This window comes from Marmota marmota, unplaced genomic scaffold (assembly GCF_001458135.2).
Source record: "Marmota marmota marmota unplaced genomic scaffold, marMar, whole genome shotgun sequence".
Classification (NCBI taxonomy): Eukaryota; Metazoa; Chordata; class Mammalia; order Rodentia; family Sciuridae; genus Marmota; species Marmota marmota.
The window spans coordinates 5,586,580-5,614,024 of NW_026000170.1; the positions used below are offsets into that span (position 1 = coordinate 5,586,580).

At 35.5% G+C, this 27,445-nt stretch overlaps 1 protein-coding gene across 4 annotated transcripts in view; it reads left to right on the top strand.

Annotated features, from left to right (window-relative positions):
• The window catches only part of Ctnna2 (catenin alpha 2), a 992,415-nt gene that overhangs the window by 109,153 nt on the left and 855,817 nt on the right, over window positions 1-27,445 (top strand). For all 4 annotated transcript variants that reach the window (XM_048787429.1, XM_015499866.2, XM_048787430.1 and 1 more), the window contains exon 3: window positions 8,799-8,994. In XM_048787429.1, the coding sequence (XP_048643386.1) occupies window positions 8,799-8,994 (196 nt within the window). The remainder of the gene's footprint in view (window positions 1-8,798; window positions 8,995-27,445) is intronic.

Consider the following 27,445-nt stretch of genomic DNA (forward strand, 5'->3'; position numbering starts at 1 on the left):
TTTGATCTGTGTTGAGAAATATCATAGAATACCTGAGTAAAATTATGAGCATTCCTGTATTCAACAGGATTCCTCATGAGTCCCAGAGTAGCTTCAGCTAAGCAATCTGAATTACCTAGAAAGATCACAAATGGGGATTTCTAATATTTCTTTTTTTAACCTCTCTAAATTTTGACATGATAAAATTAATTGTTAAATTAATGTGGTCAGACTAATTTTAGTCTCTCTCAGTGGATAAATTTTAGATATTTGTATATAAAATTCATGAACCAGAAGTCAAGAATTTTACTTAATTCGTGTATAAAATATGAGTTTGAAGTAACTTAGAAATAGTTTTTAAATTATACCTGAAAAAGATAATGCAGATTAAGTGACTTCAATAGTACACTGCTAACAATTGGTAGTTTGGGGCTCAAGTTCAAATATTCTGACCCCATGTCCAGGACCTTTTCCCTGTCAAGATTATGGTTTTGTATTCAGTGTTGTTTTGGAGGGTATCCATTTAGTTTCAAAGCTTAAGTGCTTTAAGTAAACTCTTATATGTAAACCCCACCACATCCCTATGAGGTGTATATTATCCGTCCTCATTTTTCAAAATGGAAACTAAATCCCATATTCAGTTATTTCTAACACAGATGAGAAATTGTAGGCTCCAAAGCCTTTATTCTTTCCCCACTCCAAAACTACTTCCTTTTACTGACATTTCACTTTGCAGTATTGAAAACTTCAGTACAGCTCATCCAGGACCCATTCTACAATTTCAAAAAATGCTAATACCAGTTTTAAAGAGTAATAATATCCCGAATTAGAAAATGAGCTGCTTTCCTTTTTGTGAATTGTCCAAATAAAGATTCACAAGAAGAATCTTGACAAGCATAATTACAACCTGCTCATTTTCCCCTTTATTTCATCAACAATTCCCTAGAAGCTTCTGAGACGTAATGCTTAAGGAACGCAGCTTGACAGTGTGGCTGTGCATTCAGGTGGAAAGCGGGTGTTCTCTCTGTAAAGATGACCCTGCAGTAAAATGTCAATGTGATCTTTTCTCAAGTCATTGGCATTTTACCAGCAGTTTGTAGTTTAATGGGAGAACAATAATGTACACTTACATATAAAAATAAGAAAATGTCAGTAGATGATGTAATTATTTCTTTGAAAAACAAGGGAGTCTTTTAAAACAGGGTATGTCATGCATAGTCTAATGAAATTTTGCAGCCACATCAGTTTTCTTGCTATAAAAACCCTTGCTTTGGTTTTAGAAATTTGTATGGGAATATGTACAAGGCACATAGGTGTTGACCATTATTATAAGGTAAGTTATTTTAAGGTGATATGTTACATGTGTCAAATGAATTAAAGCCAGAATTATTGTTCTTCGACAGGCTTTTTGACTTCTGACAGGCAAATTTCTCACTGCTTTCATGACTGAGAAATTTTCTAATTCTCAAATACATACGTGTAATTGGGCTTTTCTGAAAGTACTTAGAATTTAGAATTCTATTAAGGGAAGAGCACGGTGTCATTGTTAATCATGATTTATTTTGATTCTAAAGTAGAAACCAACAACAGAAAGAACGAGATTTTAGTGGGATCTTCTGCCTTTTGGGAAGAGAATATATATATTTGGTAGATCTTAGTAGAATATATATATATATATATATATATATATACACACACACACACACACACACACACACACACATTTGGTAGATTTTAGTAGTATTTTTATTAAATGTACCCACCTGCATTTTCCAAATGTCATTTACTCTGTATGAGATAGTAATGTGAGCACTATTCCAAAAAATTCTAAAGGATTACATATGACTTTTCATTTTAATATTAGTTCCAGATATATTTTCTTTTTTTCTGTTTATTAAGATCTAATCATCATTAACAGAATTTCCAAAAGGTAGTTTGAAATTTGCTTTTTATGTATTTATTTATTTATTTTTCTGTACTGGGAATTGAACTCAGGGCTCTGTATCATGAGGTGTTCTACCAGGGGTGCTTTAATACCAAGATACACCCCTGACCTCTTGTATTTTTTTTTAATTGAGGCAGAATCTCCGTAAGATGCTGAGGCTGACCTTGAACGCATGATCCTCCTGCATCAGCCTCCTGAGTTGCTAAGATTATAGGCACGTGCAACCGTATCTGGCAAATTTTATATGTTAATATATCCTACAAGATTTGAGGAAAAATGTCTTAGAAATATATGTCAGATGACAAAACATAAAACTCAAACTTAAATTAGCACAGGTCACACACACACACACACGCGCGCGCGCGCGAGGAAATTAAAACATAGGATATATAGAGAAAGAGATAGGATAAATTTAATTCCTACCACAAAAAGTGAGAAAACAAATCATTTATGTTAGATTAGATAGGGTTTATATGTATGCTTTTTCTGGTAAAGAGTTTCTGTCAATAAATTTAAGACATTATATAAGAATAAAACGAATTAGTGGGGCACGGTGGCACACACACCTAGTCCTAGCAATTTGGGAAGTCGAGGCAGGAGGATTGCAAGTTCAAAACCAGCTTCAGCAAGTTAGCAAGGCCCTAAGCAACTTGGTGAGACCCTGTCTCAAAATAAAATAAAATAAGTCTGGGAATATGGCATAGTGGTTAAGCACTTCTGTGTTCAATTCCTGATACCAAAAAAAAAAAAAATAGTTTGTTATCCTCTATTTTGTTGTTATCCTAAGATTATCATGATTTAGGATAAAATTTCCTAGTCCATATTACAATTTGTTTTGTTTATAAGGTTGTTGTTAGGTTTCTTTGTTTTGGACTTATTACTTTTTAAATTTGCCTCTACCCCAAACTCCATAAGATCAAACTATTGACCTTGGCAAAACAAATAAGAATAGACAGGGCCTGGAGATGAAGCAAATGAATTACTCACACTGCAACAAGTAAATTTCATTGGTGCTTTAGGCTTGTATATTAGAAATGTCATCCCTAGGACTCTGTATCACTTGCCATCTCTAGTTCTAAAAATATTGTCCATCTGTTTCTAAATAACTTTTCTGATTCTTCAAATTGATTAGTGCATTTTTCTTTACTCAGTATTGAAATTGATTGACAACCTCACAAAGTTCCGTAATGCAAGTCTAAGAGATAATGAAAGGTGTAGAAGCTTATGACCAACTGCTGACCTCTTTCTGCTGAAGGGTGGCTGTTCACTTACACCTGGGATTTTAACTTATCATTTTGGCCCAAAGAAAGTAAAATGTAAGATTCTTGTCACTCAAGAGAAATAGAAGATGCATGGTTGGCAGGGGGTTTTGTAAGGGTTTTAGTGGGAGGATGTCTGGCTGATAGTGAGGTACATTTGGGCTGGAAGTACTAAGTGAAATATTCTGACATTGGGAATATCATAAAGTATTTAGCAACGGGTCTTTTATGTGCTCTTAAACTTTAAAAATAAAGGAGGAAAAATAGTTATCCAATGAATTTACTCTAACCCTGTTTGCTACCAAATGTGGTTTACTATTTAAGACTTAAAGACTCAGATAAAATTCTCCCAGTCAGCAGAAATCAAACATATTCCCTTCTTAAATCACATAAGAAAGAATAAAACATGAAATATCCACAAAGAGAGCTTAAAATGCATCTTTTTATACATAGTGGATTATATAGATAATAGTTATATTTACTTATATTTATAGACTTATTGTATAATATCTATTTAATGTCACAGTTTACTAACAGTGTTGTATTAGCTTTCTGTTACTGAAATTAAATAAATGATAAGGAGAAAAGGTTTACTTTTTCTCCTATGTTTTGGAGCAAAACAGTCCATGGTTGATTGGCCCCGTTGCTTCTGGGCCTGTGGGGATGGAGAACATCATGGAGGGGAGCATGTGTTGGAGAAAGGTTGCTCACCTCCTGGCCAGCATGCAAAAGAGCAAAAGAGGAAGAGAGACAAAGTAAAGGGCCAGGCTCTGAGGATTCCTTTCAAAGTCTCCTAATGCCCCTAATGACCTCCCAGTAGGATCCACTTTTCCAACTTTATACCACCTCCCAATAATGTCATTCTAGGGAATGAGTCTCCGACATATGGACCTTGGAGAACATTCAGGATCTAAACGACAGCAGGCATGAACTGGTTCTTTGAAATTTAATATTTAATAATTCTTACCTTCAGTATTTGGATATTTACCTTAAGAAAAAGAACTGCATTTTGACTTAAATAAATTTGTGATCTTTGTCTCTATATTGTAGAAAAGGAAAACTATTTTTCTGTAAGAAAACCAGTAAGTGACAATCAAGTTATTCTTAGGATGTTGAAGAGAATGGTGCCCCCAGAAGATATAAGAACAAGGGCTTGACTTTTAAAATTTTCCTTATAAGGAAAGTGGAAACACACACCCATCAATTCATTTGAGAAAAAAAAAGTCTGTGCAAAAATTACTTATCAAGTGTTAAATTGGTACCCAGAACTTTATCTACAAAGTGTTTTAATAGAAATATTATAATAGTAATCTGAAACAATAAAAAACAAAAAGTTTGTACATGTTACACACACACACATACACACACACACGGACATAAATGGAACGTGTTATTTTCCAAATGAGCACACATTCTTGAACCAACAATATACTACATACCTTAAACAATATATATAAAATAGAAGTTTAAAAATAATTACATAAACTTTTAAGAACAATATTCAGTTTATAACCTGTAAGCAATATACCCATGACTTAATATTTTCCTGCTATAATGGATCAGTCTCAAAATCTCACAGTCTTAACAAAATAGAAGTTTTCTTCTTAGTACCTAATATCCAGATGGGTCTTTTATATCCATGGGTCATATTCCTGCAATAGAAAATTTAGGAACTAAGACCTATTAGTCATTTTTTCATCACTGTGACCAAAAGACCTGACCAGAACCACTTAGAGGAGAAAACGTTTTTTTTTGGTTCAGGGTTTCAGAGATTGATTCTATGGTCAGTAGGCTCCATTGCTCTGGACTAATTCTGTTATGGTAGAATATCACAGTGTGAAAGGGTCTGGTGGAGGAAATCTGCTCAGGTCATGGCAACTGGGAGAGAGAGAGAGAGAGAGAGACAGAGAGAGAGAGACAGAGAGAGAGATCTCAAAGGCAAAATATATATAATCCTCAAGGTCATGCCCCCAGTGGCCTACTTCTTCTAGCCATGTGGCACTTGCCTAGATTTGCCATCCAGTAATCCATTCAGATTATTAACCCATTAAATGAATGAATACACTGATTAGGAAACATTTCTCATAATTTAATCACGGCACCTCTGAACAATCCTACATTGTTGCATGAGCTATTGGGGGAATACTTCATAACCAAACCATTACAAGCCCCATCTAATCTGTGGCTTCATCCTCTTCCAGACCTGGCTTATAAGATTGCCAGCTTAAGGACAAAACATGGAGGATGATCTTAATGGAACAATTTGAGAGGAGCACACATTCCTGATGCTCATATTCCATTGGCTAGAATTCATCTGTTGTCTAAATTAACTCTAAATAAGACTGAAAAATAAGTCTTAATATGGTACACAGAGGAAAAAAAATGGATTACTAGCACCCAGTAATCTTCTCTGCTAACAATAATAGAAATAATAAAAAAAACTTACTACTCACATTAAATAGATAGATAAATAAATAAATAAATGAAAATTTCTGGATGCTTACCTTTTTAAAGTTTTGCAGATCACATTTCTTTTATATTATCATTAGCTAATACATCAGTGAAACTGCCATGAGATCCTCTGTTAGTAATAATGGAACTAAATGTAAATTTCAACTTCTCAGCTATTATTAGTTTTTTTTCTTTATATTTGACAAAGAACTTGAGTAGGGGGAGTGTCAGCTATGTATTTTCTTATGGTTAATATATGCATGTTTTTAGTACTATTTTCAAGTTTCGATTTCTTTGCAGGAGTCTTTTAACATTACTCTTTTGTTTTGTAAAGATGTGTGTGTGTGTGTTTGTTTGTGTGTGTGTGTGTGTGTGTGTGTGTGTGAAAGAAAATGTGTGAACCAGATATTATAATCCTTAAACCTACTTCACCAGGTAATACATTAAAGTATACAGTCACCAATGCCAATTTTTAATTTGGGGATCCTTACCCCTTCTTTCAACTTACCTTATCATATGGGATATTTGACCATCTGATGTACTGATGATGGTGTGATGGTACTGGCGTAAGTCCTCATATGACTTATATAGTCATTTCTCTTTCTTATATTTTGATACAAAAACCACTCTAGAGCCCCTATGGTTTTCTCGCATTCCACTGATTGCCTTATAACTTCCCAAAGAGTACATGCTCCAGGGGTTGCAGTTCGCAGACGGTAAAGAAGGAAAATATCGAACCGCTGCCCTTGCCAATCAAAGACTGCAGACAAAAGATGGTAATTTTTAGGGCAGTGGGAGTTTAGGTCCACTAAATTCATTAACTAACATAGTGTTGATTAAAGAGTATTTCTTGTTTAGTCCGGTTTCAGATGTGTTTCTACTTTTTCTTAGAAGAGTCTTAGTTTATTTTGTTTCATTTTACTAAATATAAAGTAGTGAATCTTTTTTTTTTAATCAGTTTGAATCTTTAATTTTCAGGAGCACTTAACAGAGCTTGGGCTTTCTCAGATGGGAACAACTGGTTAAAATATTTAGGAATTTTAAAAAGAGATACATTTAATGTCTTCTTTGATATAAGGAGAGTAACNGAGCTCACTGGTATAAATTGGGTTTAAAAAAAAAAAAAAAAAAGAAGTAATCACGTTTTTCTTAGGAACTTCCTGGAAATGTTCCATGTTTATTTTCCCTCACATAACAGATACTGTACAGTGGCTTGTTATTAAGAAAATTACTTATATTATGCTTGATATAGAAATGCCCCACGAGATAACAGAATAATCGAAGTGTGTTTGGCTGTACAGAAGAGAAGCCTGTGATATAGTCATTTGACTATTTTGGTACCTTTGCTATCAGATTCTACTTCTTTAAATTGTCAGTATGCCTGAAACTAACAGCTTCCTCCTCCCTCAATATTTTTTCTAATTTGAGAAGTCAAAAAAATTATCCCCAAACTCAGAATTATGTATACCATGAGAATAAATCAGATATAACTAAAAATAGAGAGTGTTTTCCTCTGATATAAAGTGTATAGCCTAAGTTGGGAGTTTAGATGGCAGCTGCATTTGCATGGAGGGCTCATACACTTCTTTCCAGGTATGGGGGAGATGTGGGTCCTGGAACAGTAGCATGTTAATGTGTTAGACTAAATCCTCATTAAGGAGCACCCTCAGAAAAGCAACCTCGGAGACAAGCTTTGCCTCATAATGAACGATTGCTTCTCGAGGGTGGAACTGAATATACTACAGTGTGTTCCTCATTGCATACATATTTTACAGAAAAAACAACCCACATTATCTGACATTCTTATTTTAATGATTCTAGCTTTATTTTTTGTTTTTGTCTAGTGCGTATACTTAAATGTCCTTATAGAGTGTTTATTTAATCCCATATATTTAATTACTTAGTAATCAAAAGAGAGCTGAATATGACGGCTCCCCAAACTGCAGCAACCACTCCTTAAGTACTGGTTCTACCTGTATGCATCGCCTGAGTGTATATTTATTGAATGCTTTAGTTTTCTTTTGGTGTTATCTCTTTCCCTGTGAACTGACTGGACATTAATTGTGACTTTGACTAATGGCTTTGCTTGCTCTGGACTTTGGAGTAAACATCAGAAGCTACAGCATTGGGAACTTTTCTGTGGACTGCCTTTCTTGATAACCTCCAAAAGAAATCTTTACTCTGCTAACCAGGATAAATGTCAATGAAAATAAACCACAGAACCCACATTCTTTTGAGGCCGATTTAAAAAAAAATACAGCAGTAAACAAGACTGGCAACTTTTGCTGATCAGAAAATGGAGCAGATGTGTTCATTTTCTTTCCAAACTTCTCCCTGGTAAGGAATTAAAAGTTCAGAAATATATATATGTAAATATATATAAAAGGAGATAACAAGTTGTTTGAAAGATGCTAAAAGCTTTGTTAGCAAATTAAGTAGCTCTAGATTTAGTGCTAAAAGAAGTTTGGCAGTTGAGATGTGTGTTCAAATTATGATACTTGGAAAAAGAAGTGATAATAAATGCAAATCTAATTTGGATTCTGGAAACTTTAGCTGATTAACTAAAGATGGAGCCGAAATTATTTAATCCCCTCACATTAAATTTACCATTTTATTTTTATAAATTGAAATCAGAGATAGATACCCAAACTCAAAAGTCCAAGGGAAAAAACATATAAGCACTGGCCATTGACCCCTGCCCATTTATGAATTGCTCATTACCTCTTCCCAGAATTACATGGCTCATGACAGGAGATTGCTTCTCTTCCTTGGTGCTCGGAGGTAGTTCCACGTGTGCTTTTGATTTCTTGCCTGCTTGAGGCTGGTTACTCCAAGAAGGAGCATTCTTGTCCATCTGTGGAAATACAACCTTGAAACAACTGGAGATTTTGAGTTACTGGCCAGTCTCCACTTTCTACTTACTCACCTACTTTTAGTTTCTACAGGAAACAAATAAGGGCTGCTTAATCTATATGCTAATCCATACAGTCCTACACTTTTGCTGATGAGGTTATGTGATGAGGCTATCTGATGTGCACTCGTGGTTTAATAATTAAATCCCATGATCTCGTAAACATGGAATATTAAGAAATTAAGAAGATGACAGCACACGTTTCTCGACAGTTTTTGCAGAGTGGTTTTACAGTTTCCCTTTTATATTTAAGGTGACGACACTTGTCAACACAAGCAACAAAGGCCCATCTGGTAAAAAGAAAGGGAGGTCAAAGAAAGCCCATGTACTGGCCGCATCTGTAGAGCAAGCTACTCAGAACTTCCTGGAAAAGGGTGAACAGATCGCTAAGGAGAGTCAAGATCTCAAAGAAGAGTTGGTGGCCGCTGTAGAGGATGTGCGCAAACAAGGTAGGCAGAAGCTCAGTGATAAGAGGGATCATGTGGATTTTTTCTTTGGGAACTATGGATACACAAAGGCATAGTTTTATATTTTCCCTCCATGTGTACACTTTCTATTTTCAGTGTTGGCTGGAATTAGGTGTATACACAAAGACATTTTGTTGTTGTTGGTATAGTTTAGCACAGTTACAAATAGTCCGTGTCTGCTGTTTCTTCAGAATATTTTAATTGTTCTTCGTTGGTAGATGAAAACAAACTCATTGTGAAATTCAGACTTTAAGGAGGAGGGTTAAAAGGACTTATACTTATTGAGTCACTAAAAACCAGGATTTTAAGGATAATGAGTGAGAAGAATGTAGAATGATATAAGATTATTGTTTTTCTGTATGATTTACAAATTTATACTTTCAGTTTACAGCTTTTCTCACACATCTAGTTAGTTATCATATTATATATTCAGCTTTTTTAATTTTTTATTTGTAGTAAAATAAACATAGTCTAAAATTTATCATCTTAACTATTTTTAAGTTTACAGTTCAATATGTTACATATATTAACATCTTAGAGAAACTAATCTCTAGAAGTTTTTCATCTTGTAAAAGTGAAACTCGGTGTATATTTAAAAAGTTCCCATATCCCCTTTCCCCAAGTTCCTGAAAACCAACACTCCACTTTTTAAAAATTCTATGAGTTTGACTACTTCTGGTACTTCATAGAATTGGAATCCTATGGTGTAAGTCTTTTTGTGTCTGGATTGTTTCATTAGTGTAATGTCTTTGAGGTCAGTAGATGGTGTGGGGTATGTCAGGATTGTCTTTCTTTTTATGGATGAATAATATTGCATTACATGTATGTACCACAATTTTTTTTACCCACTTGTACATACATGGACCTTTGGGTTTGTTCAACTCTTTTGCTATGAACCTGAATATAAAATTTCTTTGATTCTCTTCTTTTAGTTTTCTTGAATATGTGCCCACAAGTGGTAGTGTTGGATCATATGGTAATTACATTTTAAGTCTGAGGAACCTCCATGCTCTTTTTCAAAATGGCTACACCACTGTATACTCCCATTAATAGCATAGAAGACCTCTGATTTCTGCCTTGTCTTTGCCAGCATTTGTTTTTCTTTTCACTTCTTTCTTTTTTTTTTAATAGTCACCATCATAATTGGTGGGAAGTCATATTCCATTATGGATTTTATTTATATTTCCCTAACTATTAATCATGTTGAACATTTTTTCATATGGTTGTGAGCCGTGTATTAGGAGAAACGTCTCTTCAACAACTTTGCCTGTTTCTTAGGTTATTTGGTTTTGCTGTTATTATTCTTGCGTTATAGCAATTCCTTGTGTATTCTGGGTATTAACACCTTATCAGATATGGATTTGCACATATTTTCTTTATTCCAGAGGTTGCCTTTTCAATCTACTTTATCACTTGAAACAGTTTTTAAATTTTTATACAGTCCTACATAGCATTGTTAGTTGAAAGTTCTAAGAACCCTGAAATCAGAATGGACACCTAATCTCCAGCTTGGCTTCCCTCTGCCTTTCTTATCTCCATGGACTCCATGCATATCTATCTAGTTGCATATTGCAGAAGGCTTGGTGTCATTCTTGTTGATTCCCTTTCCTTTCACAGATGGTCTATTATAAATTATCATGCATTTCAACTCCCAAATATGTGTTTTTTAGACTACTCTGTATCTTGTTTATTCAAAAATGCCATGTTTTACCTGTCACAGGGACTTTCTGTGTGCTGTCTTCTTTCAAACAGTTAAGGATGAATCATTGTGCACAGTTCAAAGAAAACCTTCCCAGGCAAGTTTTCTCTGACAACCCTGTCATACTTTTTCATGAATCTTTTCATTGTTTTTGTCTTTTCAAAAGGTAATTAATCACTTGTTAGATGACATTGTTCCGTGCCACACTATAAATTAATAAAGAGACTCTTTCCCTTTTGCTGTTTGTTGATTTATAATGCTTAGCTCTCCTAAGATTTCATTAAATACTTGTTGAATGAATGAATAGATGGGAGGATGGCTGTTCTATTCCCATTCTTCTTGCAACCCTATGACTTTTTAAATTCACAACTGGATGTTTAGTACCAAGTATAACAATCTTTCTTCCACACCAACATCACATGTTCTTCATGTTGCCATTTTCTTCCCCATTTTCTTCTTTTCCATAAAAGTTAATTTCATAAATTTAAATAGTTATTTTAATTTGAAATGTTAAATGTTCCATATTTCATCTACTATGAACAGAATACATTTGTATATGTGTTTTGGCAATGTGAAAACTTCTAAGTTTTCAAGTGCATTTGAAAATTGGTATTCCTTATGAACTGCAGATGGGCAGCTGTTCATTTTCATGCATGTGGAACCCTGGATAGATATTTTGTTGTTCTTTTCTTTTGTTATTTTTTTATGTTGACTGACACAATAAAGTACACATACTTAAAATATATACTTTGTTGAGTCTTGACAACTGTATATACCTGTGAAATCATTACTGCAATCAGGATAGTGAACATATCCATAGCTGGGAGAGGGTGTTTGACTTTTCTCTCGCCTTGTTCTTAAAGCATTTTCTTTTTTGGGTGATAAGTTTCCACATCTAGTTTTCTCAGGACCCTCGTAGGTTTTCCTTCTTTCTCTTCCAAGTTAATTTTCACACATTCTTCAGAAATTAACATTTTAGTTTTCTTGAAGCTGATATGAAATGGTGTTTTGTGGCTATAATAACCAAATAGTTCTCAGCCAGACTAGAGTTATTAGAGTAAGGAATTTGTACAAATGCTAATTTGAGCAGCTTATAATTGTTGCTCTCCTAGAGAATTCTTCTCTGTATTATCCATTTCTTGCCACAGACAAATGAGGCTTCTGAAATGATGGCTTTATATAACCCGTAGAAAGCTCAATTGCCATATATTCTCTTCTCTGAATAATGTCAAATTCAAGAAAATATTAGTATGCAAAATAGCAACTCTATTTTTGCCATCAGCCTTTAGAACTCTCTTTTCCTGTTTCTCTCACTCTCCTGAATCTCCTGTACACCTCAGATGCTTATTTCACGGGAGACCTGTCTCTTTTCCCTGATAGAAGGTCCTCAATTTCCTGTTCAGTTCTGTGCACACATAGTCTCTCATTTCTTTATTTGCCTTCTCTTGTAATCTCCTTGGCCTCTCTGCCTAGCTTTGCTCAGTCTTCCTGTTTGCCCATTACCCATGTTACTCACATGTAAGAGCCTGAGTTTGTTTTCAGAAGAGACTTAGGAAGGAAGGAACTTGAGGGGAGAGATGTGGACTAGGGCAGCGATTTAGTTATCAGAAATATTAGAACCTATTATCTTTCCTTCTACTGTAGAAATCTGTTTGCTAATATGGAAGATGATATTCAGAAATTATGGAAACATTTACATTTAGAAACATTAGCCTCCTTTAACCGTGCCTTCCTCAACATCCATTTATTTAATAAATAAATCATATTAGCTTGGAAGTTCAATCTATTAGTTTCACTTTAACTTTCCCGTAATTTATGGGTCTTTTTTTTTTTTTTGGTCATATTGGGGATTGATTCCAGGGCCTCAAGCATGCTAGGCAGGTATACCACCCCCACCCAGCCTTGTTTATGCTTTTTTAAATGATCAAAGAGTATTATTATTTTTTTTAAGTTTTAGCATGTGTAAATGCCAGAAGTTTAAATACTATATATGCCCATTTACAGATGTTAAATATAGTGCCACTATTTTTGTTCTTTTGACATTTCACAACTCTCATGATAAGGCTTACAGTTTATCTAGCAACATTATATATGAAATTATCTACTAAACTTCATTATTAATGTACCTCACATGGTTAAATTCAATGTTGTTTATCATTTAAAAAATACATAATCTCTCTTAAACCTAGGTGAGTGCCACCTTCTTAAAAATGCCCAGTATGAATGTTGAATATGTTTTTATCCTCAAATATTCCAGAGGAAGATTCCCTGTGCTTTCAAGTTATATCTGTAAAATAGTCTTTGAGGAAGCCCATGCTAACATTTACATTAAAAACTTTTAGCAAAAATAGTTTTTTCCAAAAGAAATATCATTGGATTCAAAGCCTAGAACTCAGGAGATGGTGTATCTGTGTGCTTGCTTTATAATAAATAAAATAGTTGATATGTGTACACTAGCTTCCTGTTAAATTTAGACTCCATCAGGATAGGAACAACAAGGTAAATGCATATCTTTCCACAAGATCCTGTCACAGTGCTCTAGGACATGGCAGGAGATAGGAAGGAGGCTTTATGGGCAAATCAAAAGAGCCTTGCAAACTCAGTTAATGTTCCATATCCTAATCTTACTTTGGTAAATAACTAGATGTTTAAGCTAAATCACTTAGCTACCTTCAGCTTCAGTTTCTCCATTTTTCAAATATAGATGGTTGCTATATAATCCCAGGATTATTTTTTATTGGTTCTTCCTAATTATACATAACATTAGAATTCATTTTTACATAATTATAAAAGCATGGAATATAATTTTTTCTAATTCAGTCCCCAATATTTCTCCCTTCCCTCTGTTCCTCCTTCACCCTATTCCTCTCTACTATTTTCTGCTATTTAGTTAGTAGTTAGTGTCTTGTGGATATGTATAATAGGGGAATTCACTATATAGTACACTGTTTTGGTCAGCTATTTCTCTACTGTGACTAAAAGGACCAGACCAGAACAACTGTAGAAGAGGAAATGTTTATTTAGTGGCTCATAGTTTCAGAGGTCTTAGTCCATAGAAGGCTGGTTCCATTCACTGGGCACAAAGTGAGGCAGAATATCATACCCTGAAGAGTGTGGCAGAGGGAAGCAGCTCACATGGTGATCAGAAGGCAGAGAGAGAGAGAGAGACCCCACTCACCAGATACAAATATATACCCCAAGCCACACCCCAACTCCCACTTCCTCCCACTTCAATTACCACTCAGTTAATCCCTATCAAGGGATTAATTTACTGTTTGGGATAAGACTCTTATAATTCAATCACTTTTCCTCTGAACCTTCTTTCATTGTCTCATATGTGAGCTTTTGGGGGACACCTCACATCCAAACTAAAATGTACATTGTGTTTATATATGTACATATGAAAGTTATGTCAGGTTCATTCTACTGTTCTTCCCTTATTCTGTCCTTCTTCCCAATCTTCATCATCTAGGCTACTGATCTTTCTTTTATTTTGATGGAATCTCCTCTTTTCCTTTCTTTCTCTCTAGTTTTTTAGTACCTTATTTTGGACTAGCTTCTGTATATCACAGAAACGTTTGATCTTACTTTTGGGAACTGGCTTATTTCACTTAGTTTGATAGTCACCAGTTCCATTCATTTACCATCAACTGCTCTAATTTCATTCTTATTTATGGCTGAGTAATATTACATTGTGTGGGGGAGGGGGAAGAGAGAGGGAGAGATTGATTTTCTTTATTCATTCATCTATTTGAAGGTCACCTAGGTTGATTTCATAAGTATGCTGATTTTAAATCTTTGGGGTATATATTGAGGAGTGGGATAGCTGGGTCCATATGGTGGTTCCATTCATAGTTTCTTGAGGAATCTCCATACTGCTTTTCAGAGTGATGCACTAATTTGCAGTCTTACCAACAATGTATGAGTGGATCTTTTCCCTCTACCTCCTCACCAATGCATATTATTATTTGTGTTCTTGATGATTGCCATTCTGACTGGAGTGAGATGAGATGTAGTTTAATTTGCATACCCCTAATTGCTAGAGATGTTGAACATTTTTTGATGTTGTCCAGTTGCATTATGTTTTTTGAGAAGTGTCTGTTTAGTTCTTTTGCTCATTTATTAATTGGGTTATTTTATTTTTTGATGTTAAGATTTTTGAATTATTTTAATATCCTGGATATTAATGCCCTATTAAGAAGTAGGTGACAAAGATCTTTTCCCATTCATAGGCTCTTTCTTCACACTCTTGTTTCCTTTGCTGTGAGGTTTTTAATTTGATACCATCACACTTACTTACTTTAAGTTTTATTTCTTGTGCTTTGAGAGTCTTGTTAAAGAAGTCAATTCCTATGCCTGTATGTTGGATTGTTGAGTCTACATTTTCTTCTAGTAGTTGCAGAATTTCTGGTATAATTCCTAAGTCTTTGATCCATTTGAGCTGAGTTTTGTGCAGGATGAGAGATAAGGTTTAATTTTGTTCTAGCACATATGGATTTCTAGTTTTCCCAGCAACATTTGATGAGAAGGCTATCTTTTCTCCCACATATGTTTTTGGCACCTTTATCTAACATGAGATAACTATTTTGTGAGTTTGTCTCTGGGTTTTCTATTCCATTGGTCTTCATGCCTGTTTTGGTGTCAGTAGCCATGCTGTTTTTGTTACTATAGCTCTGGATTATTTAACTGATGGTACAAAGGTTTTTAAAAACTGAAGCATGAGATATGTGCCATGTTACATTTATTAGTTATAATTTGTTGAGTTAATCTGCTCTACCTCTCACAGTAGCTTTCCCTCCTATTAGGGAGCTATCCTGGTACATTCCAAGTAGGATTCTGACTGCATGTCTCAATGTGGATTAGAGATTGTGGACATTTTATGTAGTCCCAACATACTATGAGTGGATGGTTGTGTAACTATGGACCATGTATAGAAGAACATCTTGAAAATAAGGAATGCAAAGGAGTTTTGTCAAAACATCCCTTTTATTGAACCTCTTGGTCAAAGGAAGCTTGGGACAGAGATACCAAATATTTTTGCGTTTACCACCAAGACTTTCCTGGACTAAAAATTCTTATCTGCATTATATACCAATCTAGGGGTTAGTGAATATTAGAATCACCTGAGAAATATTTAAAATCTTGGTGACCAGGCTTCATTCATCCCTTATCAGTCACATGATGTTCTCTGTTAGTACCTAGGCAACAAGGTTTATGACTCCTCTCATGATGCCATTGCACAAACAATTTGTCAATAGACTTTTCTTCTGCATCAATTCCCTATGGATGATTCATTGTCCTTGTTAGTCAGCAAGTGTTTCATAATAGGCAGCAGATTACAGTCAATCATCCTGTAAGGTGTCTGAGCTTATGTTTTAATTAAAGGGAAGTATATAAGAATTATATAGGAGAAACAATCTGATATTCTATATTAAATATCACAGGTATATTCTATGAAAAATAATATGTTACTGAGCCTGATGTTCTGTAGGCGCTCAGGGATTATAAAAGTCTATATTAGGCAGTCATATCTTTAGGATAGTTCAATATTTGAGGATTTCTGTTAAAAGAAAGATATATAGCTGAAGTTAATAAGAAGGAGGTGATGTTTAAGCTGAGCACTGATTAAAAATTTGTGGAGATAAGCATTTCAAGTGATTTTCAAAGGCAAAGAGGTAAGAATAATACTAAGATTTAAGAATGGGCAGAAAACCCCAATTTGATGGGATGTTTTATATTCAAGTCCATTTTTTTAAAAAAAATAGGGTAAGATGATGGGAAGGGAGCAGATTGATTAAGTTCAGGTATAGACAACATGAGGGAAGGAACAAAGGGAGAGAGGGAGAGAGGATTGGAGTGGAGAAATAAGCTGTATAAACTAGTTGGTTGCTACCTATGTAAGTGATATTTTTAGAAAGATTAATATGGCACTTTCTGAAAAGCTGACTGAATCAGAGAAGGACTGGAATCAGACAGGTTACTCAGGTGTGATTACAACAGCAGTTGAAACAAAACAAAGCACACTAGTTTGATGATCCGCGATTGGGGTGGTGGGAATGGGAAGAAAAATTAAATAATTACAGTATTGCCAAATAAATAAATAATATATTTTCCAATTTGTTGAAGGGAAGGCACACAAGTCAACATTTCCATTTTTAGCCAAAGGCAACATGTTTGGGAAGCCTTAAGGGGTGACAGGAACAGAGGAGAGAGGACCGGTTTGATTTTAAACATTGATGAACGAGGAAGTCTGCCTAGCAGATGGTAATACTATCAGAATGGAACTTTGGTGACAGAGAAATTTGGAAGTCTTTGAAGTTGATAAATGCAGGTCTCAGAGGCAGAACTTCCTTTGAATATGTGCCAATAGATAAACAATAGAGAGATATAGGTGTAGTTTTGGAAGAAAGGCCAACAAATGATTAGAAAATTAAATAGAAATGAAATAGAAAGGGAAGTGTGCCCTACATGTGCCCAGAGAGCAAAGACAATACAGAATCCTGAAATCTTAGGGAATAGGATATTTTCTACAGGAAAATGGTGATCAATCTAAACTCGAGAATGTTGTAATTAAGCCAGATTCTTCTGAGGCCTTGGAAGATGAATAATGAGGAAGCACCTTGGATTTTGCTAGAAAGGTGTCATCAGTTACATTTAAAAGTATACTTTTAAGAGTACAATAGTTAAAAAGAAGGAAGAGCTGCCAAGAGAACACACCAGATGGTGAAGGAATTGATGTAGGCATGAAAGCTAACTGGTCCTCCCTTTGGTCATTTGTGCTATTTATTCCACATGCTTCTTTTTGCGCTTGTAGAGAGCCTGGTACTCAAATGAGGGTCTCTGTGATGTTAGTTTGTGTACTTCTGAGCCTGGCACAATGTCTGAACATAGTGAATATCTGGTACATGCTTTGGAAGATTGTTGAAGAATGGAAGGAGAAAAATGGAAGAGTGATGGAGGGATATTAAGAGCAAACCAAGAGTATAACTGATTGCTTATTTTTTCTATCTTAAATAAAAAATATTGACACGTCTGAAGAAACAGAGCCACAATTGTAGATACAAAGGGGACGTGCTCAGGACTGTTACTTAAAATGATACCAAAGAGTTGCTTCGTGATCTAGAAAACAAGTAGGGAGGAAAGATATCCCTAGCCAATGTTTTATAGAAAAGATGAGGGACAAAGTAAGTTGGATGAAACATTCTTGATTATTTTGAAAAAGATGGAGGTGATTTGGATGGACCATGGATATCTGCTCTTTGACTACTGTTGAAGATATTGTATAATAGTTTTTGCCTTTTAATGGCATCTGTGTGAGTTTTCCATCCTTTTTTGGGGGGGCGGGTAGTAGGATTAAACTCAGGAGTGCTTTACCACTGAGCTATATTCCTAGTCCTTTCTGTTTTTTTTTATTTTTAACAACAGAATCTTGCTAAGGTGCTGAGGCTAGCCTCAAACTTAGGATCTTCTTGCTTCAGCCTTCCAAGTTGGTGGAATTATAGGTGTGTGCCACCACGCCTGGCTTGCCATTTCATCATTGTATTTCTACCCTCGCTGAAATCATGGACAAGTTGACTGTATTTTCTATTTTCATCTGACAGTTTGGAATTCTCTGATTGCCCATTCTCAGTCTAGGCATTGAAAAATCAAAACAATTAAGTTGGGGTCCTGACACTGAGACCTATCAGTCTAAGGTATAGACTGAGATTTATATGGCCTTAACCCAACCTAATGGGAATCTCATTGAGCAAAGTTACAAAGATGTGCATGTCTAAGAGGTGGTTTTTTTCTCCGAGCCATTTTCTAAATCTGAGGGATGGCTAAGCCATAAATTACTTATACAGTCTTTTCTTTTCCTGGTTTCACTAACCTCCAAGGTGAAGTGATAGAGTGATATAAAATAGTTTTGTTATTTTTCCTCAATGTTTATTGAAATGCTGGTGACCATAGTTGAGTCAGAGAAGGAAACACTGAGGGTAATAGAGGAGGAGAGAAAGTGGTCTATCACATCTCTAAGAAGATGTAAACCTTGTCTCTTGATGACCTGGTGAATGTCTCCTGTTTCATTCCTGTTGGATCCAACAGAAACTCCAGTTGGTAACCAGTGTATGTACTCCTGAGCTGAGAGCTGGCCAAGGGCTATTAATCTGACCTGGAGGGTCCCACTGTCACAGCCTCCCCTCCTCCTCCAGCTGCCTTCTAATTATTTAAAGCAACATCCTGAGGGAAGGGTTGGGATAGTGTCCCATCTCCCTCAGCACTCTCCATGAAGATCGGCATCTCAGAAGAGGTGAGGGGTATTTTCAGGATGCTGCTATTCCACTGTGTGTCCTTTTTGCTCAAATACACCTTGTTTTCTGCCTTTACTCTTTATACACTGAACATTTGTTTTTCCAATAGACAATAGGCTTCCATTTCTATGCTCTGTGCTGTCTCTTCTGAGTTAAATGGATGAATACTCTTGAATGGATGGTGCATTACCATATTCTGGTGGGCGCTACTATTGGTTGTGTGGTGAGATGGCACTTCCTTTATGACCAGAGGTACAGGTCTCCACTGAAAGCAAATCCTAGGGGAAGAAAAAAGTACTCAATTCTCTATGGGTCTTACTTCTTTGAGCCTGAACTTCATTGCATATAGATCCACTAGGACTGAAAATGATATTATTTAATTGCAGTTGTCTCTGGGTACCTTCAGGGAATTGGTTCCAGGACCCTTACAAAACTCCTTGGATGCATAAGTTCTGTATATAAAATGGCATAATATTGCATATAAAAACACATGTCTTCTTTCATTCTCTAAGTCATTTCTAGATGGCTTATAATACCTAATAGGATATAAATGTTATGTAAATATTTATTGTACTGTATTATTTAGTGAATAAGGACCAGACAAAAATGTCTGCATATGTTCCGTAAAGATGCATTTTTTTTCAAAGCTGAGGATACCTAATGCAGGCAAAGATGTGGAAGTACAGGAACTAACCACGGTTAGTTGAATCTTCAGATACATAAACCACAAATACGGAGGGCCAATGATAATATAATAAAATACACATGTAGAAGGTCCAAAAAGGACACACCTTGAGTTTAGAATACTGAATGTCTCTTCAGTCCAGAAGTGCAACTGAGCTGGGTTATTGTGATGACACCTTCTCTTCTACTATAGAAGTAGTGCCTTTTATAAATGTTTCTCAGAGTACAGTTCACAGACCACCTAGTTCAGAGTCCTTGGAAAGAGAATGGGATATGTCTATAAAAATTCAAATTTGTGGGCATAACCATAAACCTAGATTCTGTACATCTTGAGTGACACTGGGATCTTTACTTTGAAATAGGACCTCAAGGGAATTTTATGCTTGCAAAGTTTGAGAATCACTAATAGCCTAAGTTTAATACATCTTTATGAATATAATCTTCAATTAGTTTCTTTTATTTTCTATCAAAAAAGATGCTATCAAGGCTGGGGGTGTGGCTCAGTGGTGGAGTGCAGGCTTCGCATTCACACAGGTCTCAGTTCAATGCCCAGAAGCTCCCCCCACCAATGCTGTAACATCAGAAGTTTAAAAAATGGATAATACAAAAGAACCTAGGAGTCAATATAATGACTATAAGATAAAAAGAGGTTTGATATGAAAAGATCATGAAGATGCATAAATGTGAAAAAGCCATACACCTTAGGATTCATCTTAATATAAATTTTAACATTTACAGTAGCTTTAACTGTTGCACATGTTGTTAAGTAAAACATATTTGTATGCCAATGTTTGCATTAGCTGAGGGCCCAGGAGAATCTCAGTCAATGCAAAGCCCTGGTTTCCAGTGATTAGGAGATAACTGCGCATTGTTCTTTCCCCTGACCCCTCTTTCTGGAACTCTTGGCTTTAGAAAATGCTGTAATCTTTCAACAAGAATAATGGCAATGCTTTCTCCTGTTTATTGATTGCAACCACATTTATAATATATTTGGCATATTTTGTCTCAAAATCATTGTTAGTCATTTGTAGTATTATTATCCATATTTCACATGATACTCATGCTGAAAGATCTCTATATCCAAAAATTGACCAAATAATTCATCTAATAGTTTTTGAGTATTCGCTATGCATGGGTACTATTTTGGGTGCTAAGAATATAGAATAAATAAAGAAGACATTCCCTGCCTAGAGAAATATTACATGCTGCGACGAGGCAAACAAATAAGTAAAAAAAAAATTGTACGAGCTGATGATTTGGTCTATAGAAGTAGTTTGAAAATGAAACAAAAGATAAAATTGATAAGTTGAACTTAAAAACTTCTACTATGTGAAAGAAAATGCTGAGAAAATGAAGAGAAGCCGTACACTGGGGGAAAAAAAAAATCTGTCAGTTACAACACTGATGAAGTACTTGTACCCATAATGCAAAAAGTACTCTTGAAATTCAGCAATAAGAAAACAAACAATCCAATTTTAGAAAATGGATGAACAACCTGAATAGACACCTTATCAAAGAGTACGTACAGATGGCACATAAGCATAGGAAACAATGTCATTATCTTTTGTGAGTGGGGAAATGCAAAATGAAACAGCAATGAGATTTCACTAGACATCTACCAGAATCACCGAAATATCTAAAGCTGTGGAAGTACAGGAACTCTTACTCATCTGGATGCAAGGTGATACAGCCACTTTGGAAGATAGAGTGTCAGATTTTTCATAAAACTGAGCATGAAATTACTTTCTAACCCTGTAATTATAATGCTAGGTATTTACCTCATGATTTGAAAACTTTTTATTAGCATGACTTACCTAACTCTGTTCCACTTTCTAAGTAAACATTTTTTATTTTACACTAATCTCTGATTTACACAAAATTTGGAAAGATAGTACAGAAAGTTCCCATATCCCTATGCCCACTTTTCCTGATTATTAGCAACTGCACTTTTTGATACATTTGTCACCATGAATGAGCCAGTTCTGGTAAGTTATTGAGATGAGTACTGTTGTAAGAAGAAAACACAATAACAAAACTTTAATATGCTTAATAAAACTGGCAAGCGCAGTATAAATACCAAAGATTCTATTTCTTAAGCTGTCTGGTAATGAACAATATATCTGTATGAATAAAAATCAGAAATCTTGTTTCTAGGACTGTTTCTTTTCATACCCTTTATTGAGACCTAAACTTGTCAGTCTAAGTAAAGTTGCTATTGCCTTTCATGGAAAAAAAATTAAATTGGTTTATAAGGATATATAAAACACAGGGAGAAAATTCATGAACAAGATGAAAGAAAATCGGGGTCAGAAACGAGGGAAGCTGGGAAAGTGACTGATTGATGTGCAGGCTCATTAGAACCCAGCCATCTGTGCTTACATGTCCATCCTGGGGGCACATCCACAGAGGAATATGATGGGGGCTGGAAGATGAGGCTTTGGCTTTGCAGTGGACTTAGGTTCAAATTTAAACCCTGTGATTTTCCTGGGGCCTGTGCAGTGTGACTTGGCAAATTACCCTCTCTGTGCCAGTGTTTTTGTGAGTTCAGTGGTTCAGAGGGCCCACTCATACATACATGCTCAGGACCTGAAGGTCTGATGATGGGATATGAGTAAGTGCTCAGTTAACAGACTTAGCATACTGCAATCTGGAGAAACCTGGTGGCCCCTGCCTCGCTCGTTATCATTATTGTCATATAATCATATTCTTGCTACAACTGAGCGACTAGGTTGGGCTCTCATGTAACAGATCACTCATAAAGTTTATGATAATAGGTTATTTTTAATTATAAAATAATATTTCAGGGAGATCACTAAGTCAATTGTTTCATTTCTAATTTCCTTAAAATATCTGATCTTAATCATGCATAAATAAAACATTCTGCACTACCATATAGAGATAAAGAAACTTGGTTTTCAAGCATTTCTCTCTAAGAGCTAAAGCTAAGTCTGTAATTCAATCAAAAATGCATTTGACAACAACATCTTGAATAACAACAGGATAAGATTTATAAGATGAAGCTAACACACTGATGCATCCCTAATTATGATGTATGTTGGTGCCTTGATGCAAACTAGGCAGTCTTCATTAGCTTTGGATCCCTCTGAAAGTGAGACTCAGTGAGCATGCCTCTAAGTTGGACTCTGCTTTTAACAAGAAAATAAATGGGGCAAAGCAAAAAGCTCCTAAAATCATGCTGAATTTTGTTAAGTGCATGCTAATAAAAGGTCCCAAAGGACCAGCTCTTGGAAATGACATACAGGCAATATGGAAAAATAAGACTTTACAATAAATTATGTAGATGCCATCCCAGCTTTGCAAGGCTAAGCAAAGATGACTTGAGTAGCTAATAATGGGGCTTACTGGTGAAATAGAGAAGAAATAGGAAGATAGGATAGGTACAGAGCAAATTCCCTCTTTAAAAAAAAATCCAGAAGCAGAATGTTTTACAATATGTGCCTGTTTTTATGTTCTTTCAATTCAAGAGAAGTAAGAGCCACTTCTTCCAAAAGCTAATCTCTGCACTGGAGCCTTTGAATCCTTCCCTACCACCATTTGGAGGACTCTTTTTGAGTGCTCATCTTAGTCCTGAATTTTCAGTTTCTTCCTTACTACTGTAACAGTGCAAATGGCCTACAAACATGTTATATGTGAAAACAAACAGAAAACCTTACCTAATAACAACCTTCCTCCAATTACCCCATTTTCTGCCTCTTTTAGACAAAACTTCTGAGGGAATAATCTATGTTTATTCAATTTTCTCCCCCGTAGTCACTTAGTTTCTTTTCATTGTGCAATATTTTTTTTTTTTGCAAAACATGAGGAGTAACAAGAATAGCTATATCCAGACCCCTCTGCTTAAGAAATGAAATATCACGCATGCAGTAGAAGCTTCACTGCTTATCTACTGATGTCTGTGTGCCTTTCTCTCACCATTCCCACTGCCCAAACATGGTTAGAGAACCACAGCTCTGAATCTGTGTCTGCATTTACCCCATAATTTTATGTTAGAACTGTTCAAACATGTAACAGAGTTGAAAGAATTTTAGAGATAATACCTGTTTCACCATCTAAATCTGCCATTAACATTGTGCTACACTTGCTATATCCCAAATCTATTTTCCATGAATATTTAAGAGAAATTTGCAACTTATGAATGGTCACTTTCTTACTGGTGAAATAGAGAAGAAATAGGAAGACAGGATAGGTCTTACTGTTCTGGACCTCAAGTTCATTGCTCCACGGAACCTGCTGTGGTCTGAGTCATTGGGTTCAGCTGTTGGTCCTACCTGGACATTCTCTCTCTACATCTTTACACAGTCTTTCAAAAGCAGCAATGCAGTTGCTCCTTATCCCATCCCCACTCCCTGGTATATCTCCTTTTCTTACCTTTTTAGGCTTCTACAATACCTCCTTTTCTTCCTCTCCTTTTCTGGTACCACATCTTATTGGAATTCTCAATATTGGAAAGTCCCAAGACTCTGTCCTGGGCTTTCTTTAATTCTTTGCAATTCATCCTTGGCATCTACTCACCACATCCTACATTTTGTAGGTCAAGATTTTCCAACACCAAACATTGTAAAATTTTCACTTATGGGTCTTAGCCTTGGATATATCCATAAACTATTGCTCAAATATACCCTTCCTCTCCCCGTACCCCCTCCCAACTTCTGAAATGGGACTAATAACCCAGTTGTTTAAGGCAATAGCACTATACTCCATTTTTCATTTTATTTTTCCCATCCAAAGTCATAAATTAATTTTATCAGCTCAATTCAAGATATATCTTAAGTCAATCCATTTTATGGCGGGATAGCATAGCCTTTAAGAACATAGGTTAAGAAACTATGGGGCCAGCTGGGCATGGTGGTGCATGTCTGTAATCAAGAGGCTGAGACAGGAGGATTGCAAATTCAAAGTCAGCCTCAGCAATTTAGTGAGGCCCTAAGCAACTTCGTGAGACCCTGTCTCTAAATTAAAAAATTAAATTAAAAGGATTGGAATGTGGCTCAGTGGTTAAGCACCCTTGAGTTCAATCCCCCAGTACCAAAAAAAAAAAAAAAAAAAAGAGAGAGAGAGAAGAAAAGAAAATAAGTAGACTACATTTATAAGTGGACTCTATAATTTACCAAATCAGTAGTGTTGGATAAGTCATTTTATCTCCCACTGGCCTTTAATCTTATCTAACATGGGAATAATAGTACCTATATACCTATATTTTAGAGTGTTTTTATGCAGGTAAGCCACTTAAATCAGTGACTGAGACACAGGTTTAATGTATTTCCCCAAGTTTGTATGTTGGAAACTTCATCCCCAATGCAACAGTGTTGAGAGATGGAGCCTAATAAGAAGTGATTAATGTATGTACTGAGGGGTTGGGATAGTTATCTGGAGAGTGTACTTCTTCTAAAAGCAGGTTTGCCCCCCACTGCTTTTTTGCTCTTTTATCTTTTGCCACAGGAAAATGCAGCTTCTAAGGAGACCCTGGGTAGGTGTTGGCACTTTCCATAATGAATTTACTAGCTTCCAGAACTGTGAGAAATTTATTTACTTATAAATTACTCTATGATGTTCTGTTATAGTGACTCAAAACAAATTAAGATACAGTAAATATTATAATAATGCAAATTAAAGACACTTTCTTAGAAAGCCTTTTCTAGTCCCTCTACCCCCATAAAGAACAGGATGGGAACTGAGGGTGTAGTGTAGTGGTATAGCACTTGCCAAGTAGGCCCTGGGCTCAATCCCTAGCATGGCAGCAACAAGAGCAAAGATATAGGTACCTATTTAGATATGCAGTCAGAGTTTTCTAGAAAAATACAACCAAAGGGTATACATGTATATATTAAAAGATTGAAGGAATTGATTCATATTATTTGGGGGGACTGACAAATCCTAAATCTGTGGGGAGGCTGGCAGCTGAAGAATCGTGTAGAAGTTAGTGCTGCAATCATTAATGTCTCTTCACTGGCAAATTTCAGTCTTTTCTCTTGAGATTTTTCAACCGATTGGATGAGGCCCACTCACATTATCAAAGATAATCTCTTCTACTTAGTGTTAACTGTATCTACAAAAATACCTCGAGAGCAATAATAATTAGTGTTGATTAAATAACTGGGTGCTATTGTCTGGGTAAGTTGACACATTAAACATCATAATGGGTTAGCGTTGTGAATCTTTGCAAATTTGGAATAATTATACATAACTAAGAGAACAGTTATTTCTCTTTTCTAAACCTCTGCAGCACAATGCGCTGTTTGTTGCTCAGAACACTGCATTTAGAAATAGGTGCTTCTTGGTGCAAAATTCCTGTTGGAAAACCTTGACGTACAAAATGTAGGATGTGGTGAGTAGATAGATGCCAAGGAGGAAGGTGCTCCATAGTTTCCACGTGTGCTTCATTGCTGCAGGTGAAGATTCCATTTTGCAAAAAGATACATATGTGACAGGTGTAAATTATGTGTTAGAACTCCTTTTTGTCAAGTAATAATGACAGTCCTATCTCATCAATAAAGTTTTAAGAGTTAGATAAATGCCAGAATGAATTTGAGACAGCATAAAGCATTTTCAAATTGAGTATATGAAAACTCAATTGCTTGTAAAAGCAAAAAATTTCCTGTATGAAACTGGGAGTTAAACTGAAAAACTACATAATGAATATATATTTAGAAAATTTTTTAATCAAACCTATGCTTTAGGTTCACCTTTTATCATTTTAATGTGATTATAAGGATTTAAAGAATTCTTGGCATGATTTATTTGAAGTTGTATGTTTAAAAGTGTTTCTAGTTTCTCTTTCAGAGGACTTGTCACTGATGTACAGAAATGCCTTTGATTTATGGGTATTGATTTTAAATCCTATTACTTTGCTGAATTTATTTATTATTTCTGGAAGTTTTCTGATGGAAAATTTTGGATCCTCTAGGTATAGAATCATGTCATCAGCAAATAGTGATGGTTTGAGTTCTTCTTTTCCTATCCATATCCCTTTAATTTCTTTCATCTGTCTGATTGCTCTGGCTAGAGTTTCAAGAACTATGTGTGTTAAATAGTAGTGGTGAAAGAGGGCAACCCTGTCTTGTTCCAGTTTTTAGAGGGAATGCTTTCAATTTTTGTCCATTTAGAATGATGTTGGCCTTCGGGCTTAGCATATATAGCTTTTACAATGTTGATATATGTTCCTGTTATCCATAGTTTTTCTAGTGTTTTGAACATGAAGGAGTGCTGTATTTTTTCCAATGCTTTTTCTGCATCTAGCGAGATGATCATATGATTCTTATTTTTAAGTCTATTGATGTGATGAATTACACTTATTGATTTCTGTATGTTGAACCAACCTTGCATCCCTGGGATGAACACACTTGATTGTGGCACACTATCTTTTTGATATGTTTTTGTATTCGATTTTCCAGAATTTTATTGAGAATTTTTGGATCTGTGTTTGTTAGAGATATTGGTCTGAAGTTTTCTGTTTTTGATGTGTCTTTGCCTGGTTTGGAATCAGAGTGATAGTGGCCTCATAGAATGAGTTTGGAAGTGTTTCCTCTTTTTCTATTTCATGAAATAGTTTGAGGAGTATTGGTATTAGTTCTTCTTTAAATGTCTTGTAGAATTCAGCTGTGTATCCATCTGGTCCTGAGCTTTTCTTGGTTGGTTTCTGATGGCATCTTCTATTTCATTGCTTTAAATTGATCTGCTTAACTTGTGTATATCATCCTGATTCAGTTTGGGCAAATAATATGATTCTAGAAATTTTTTA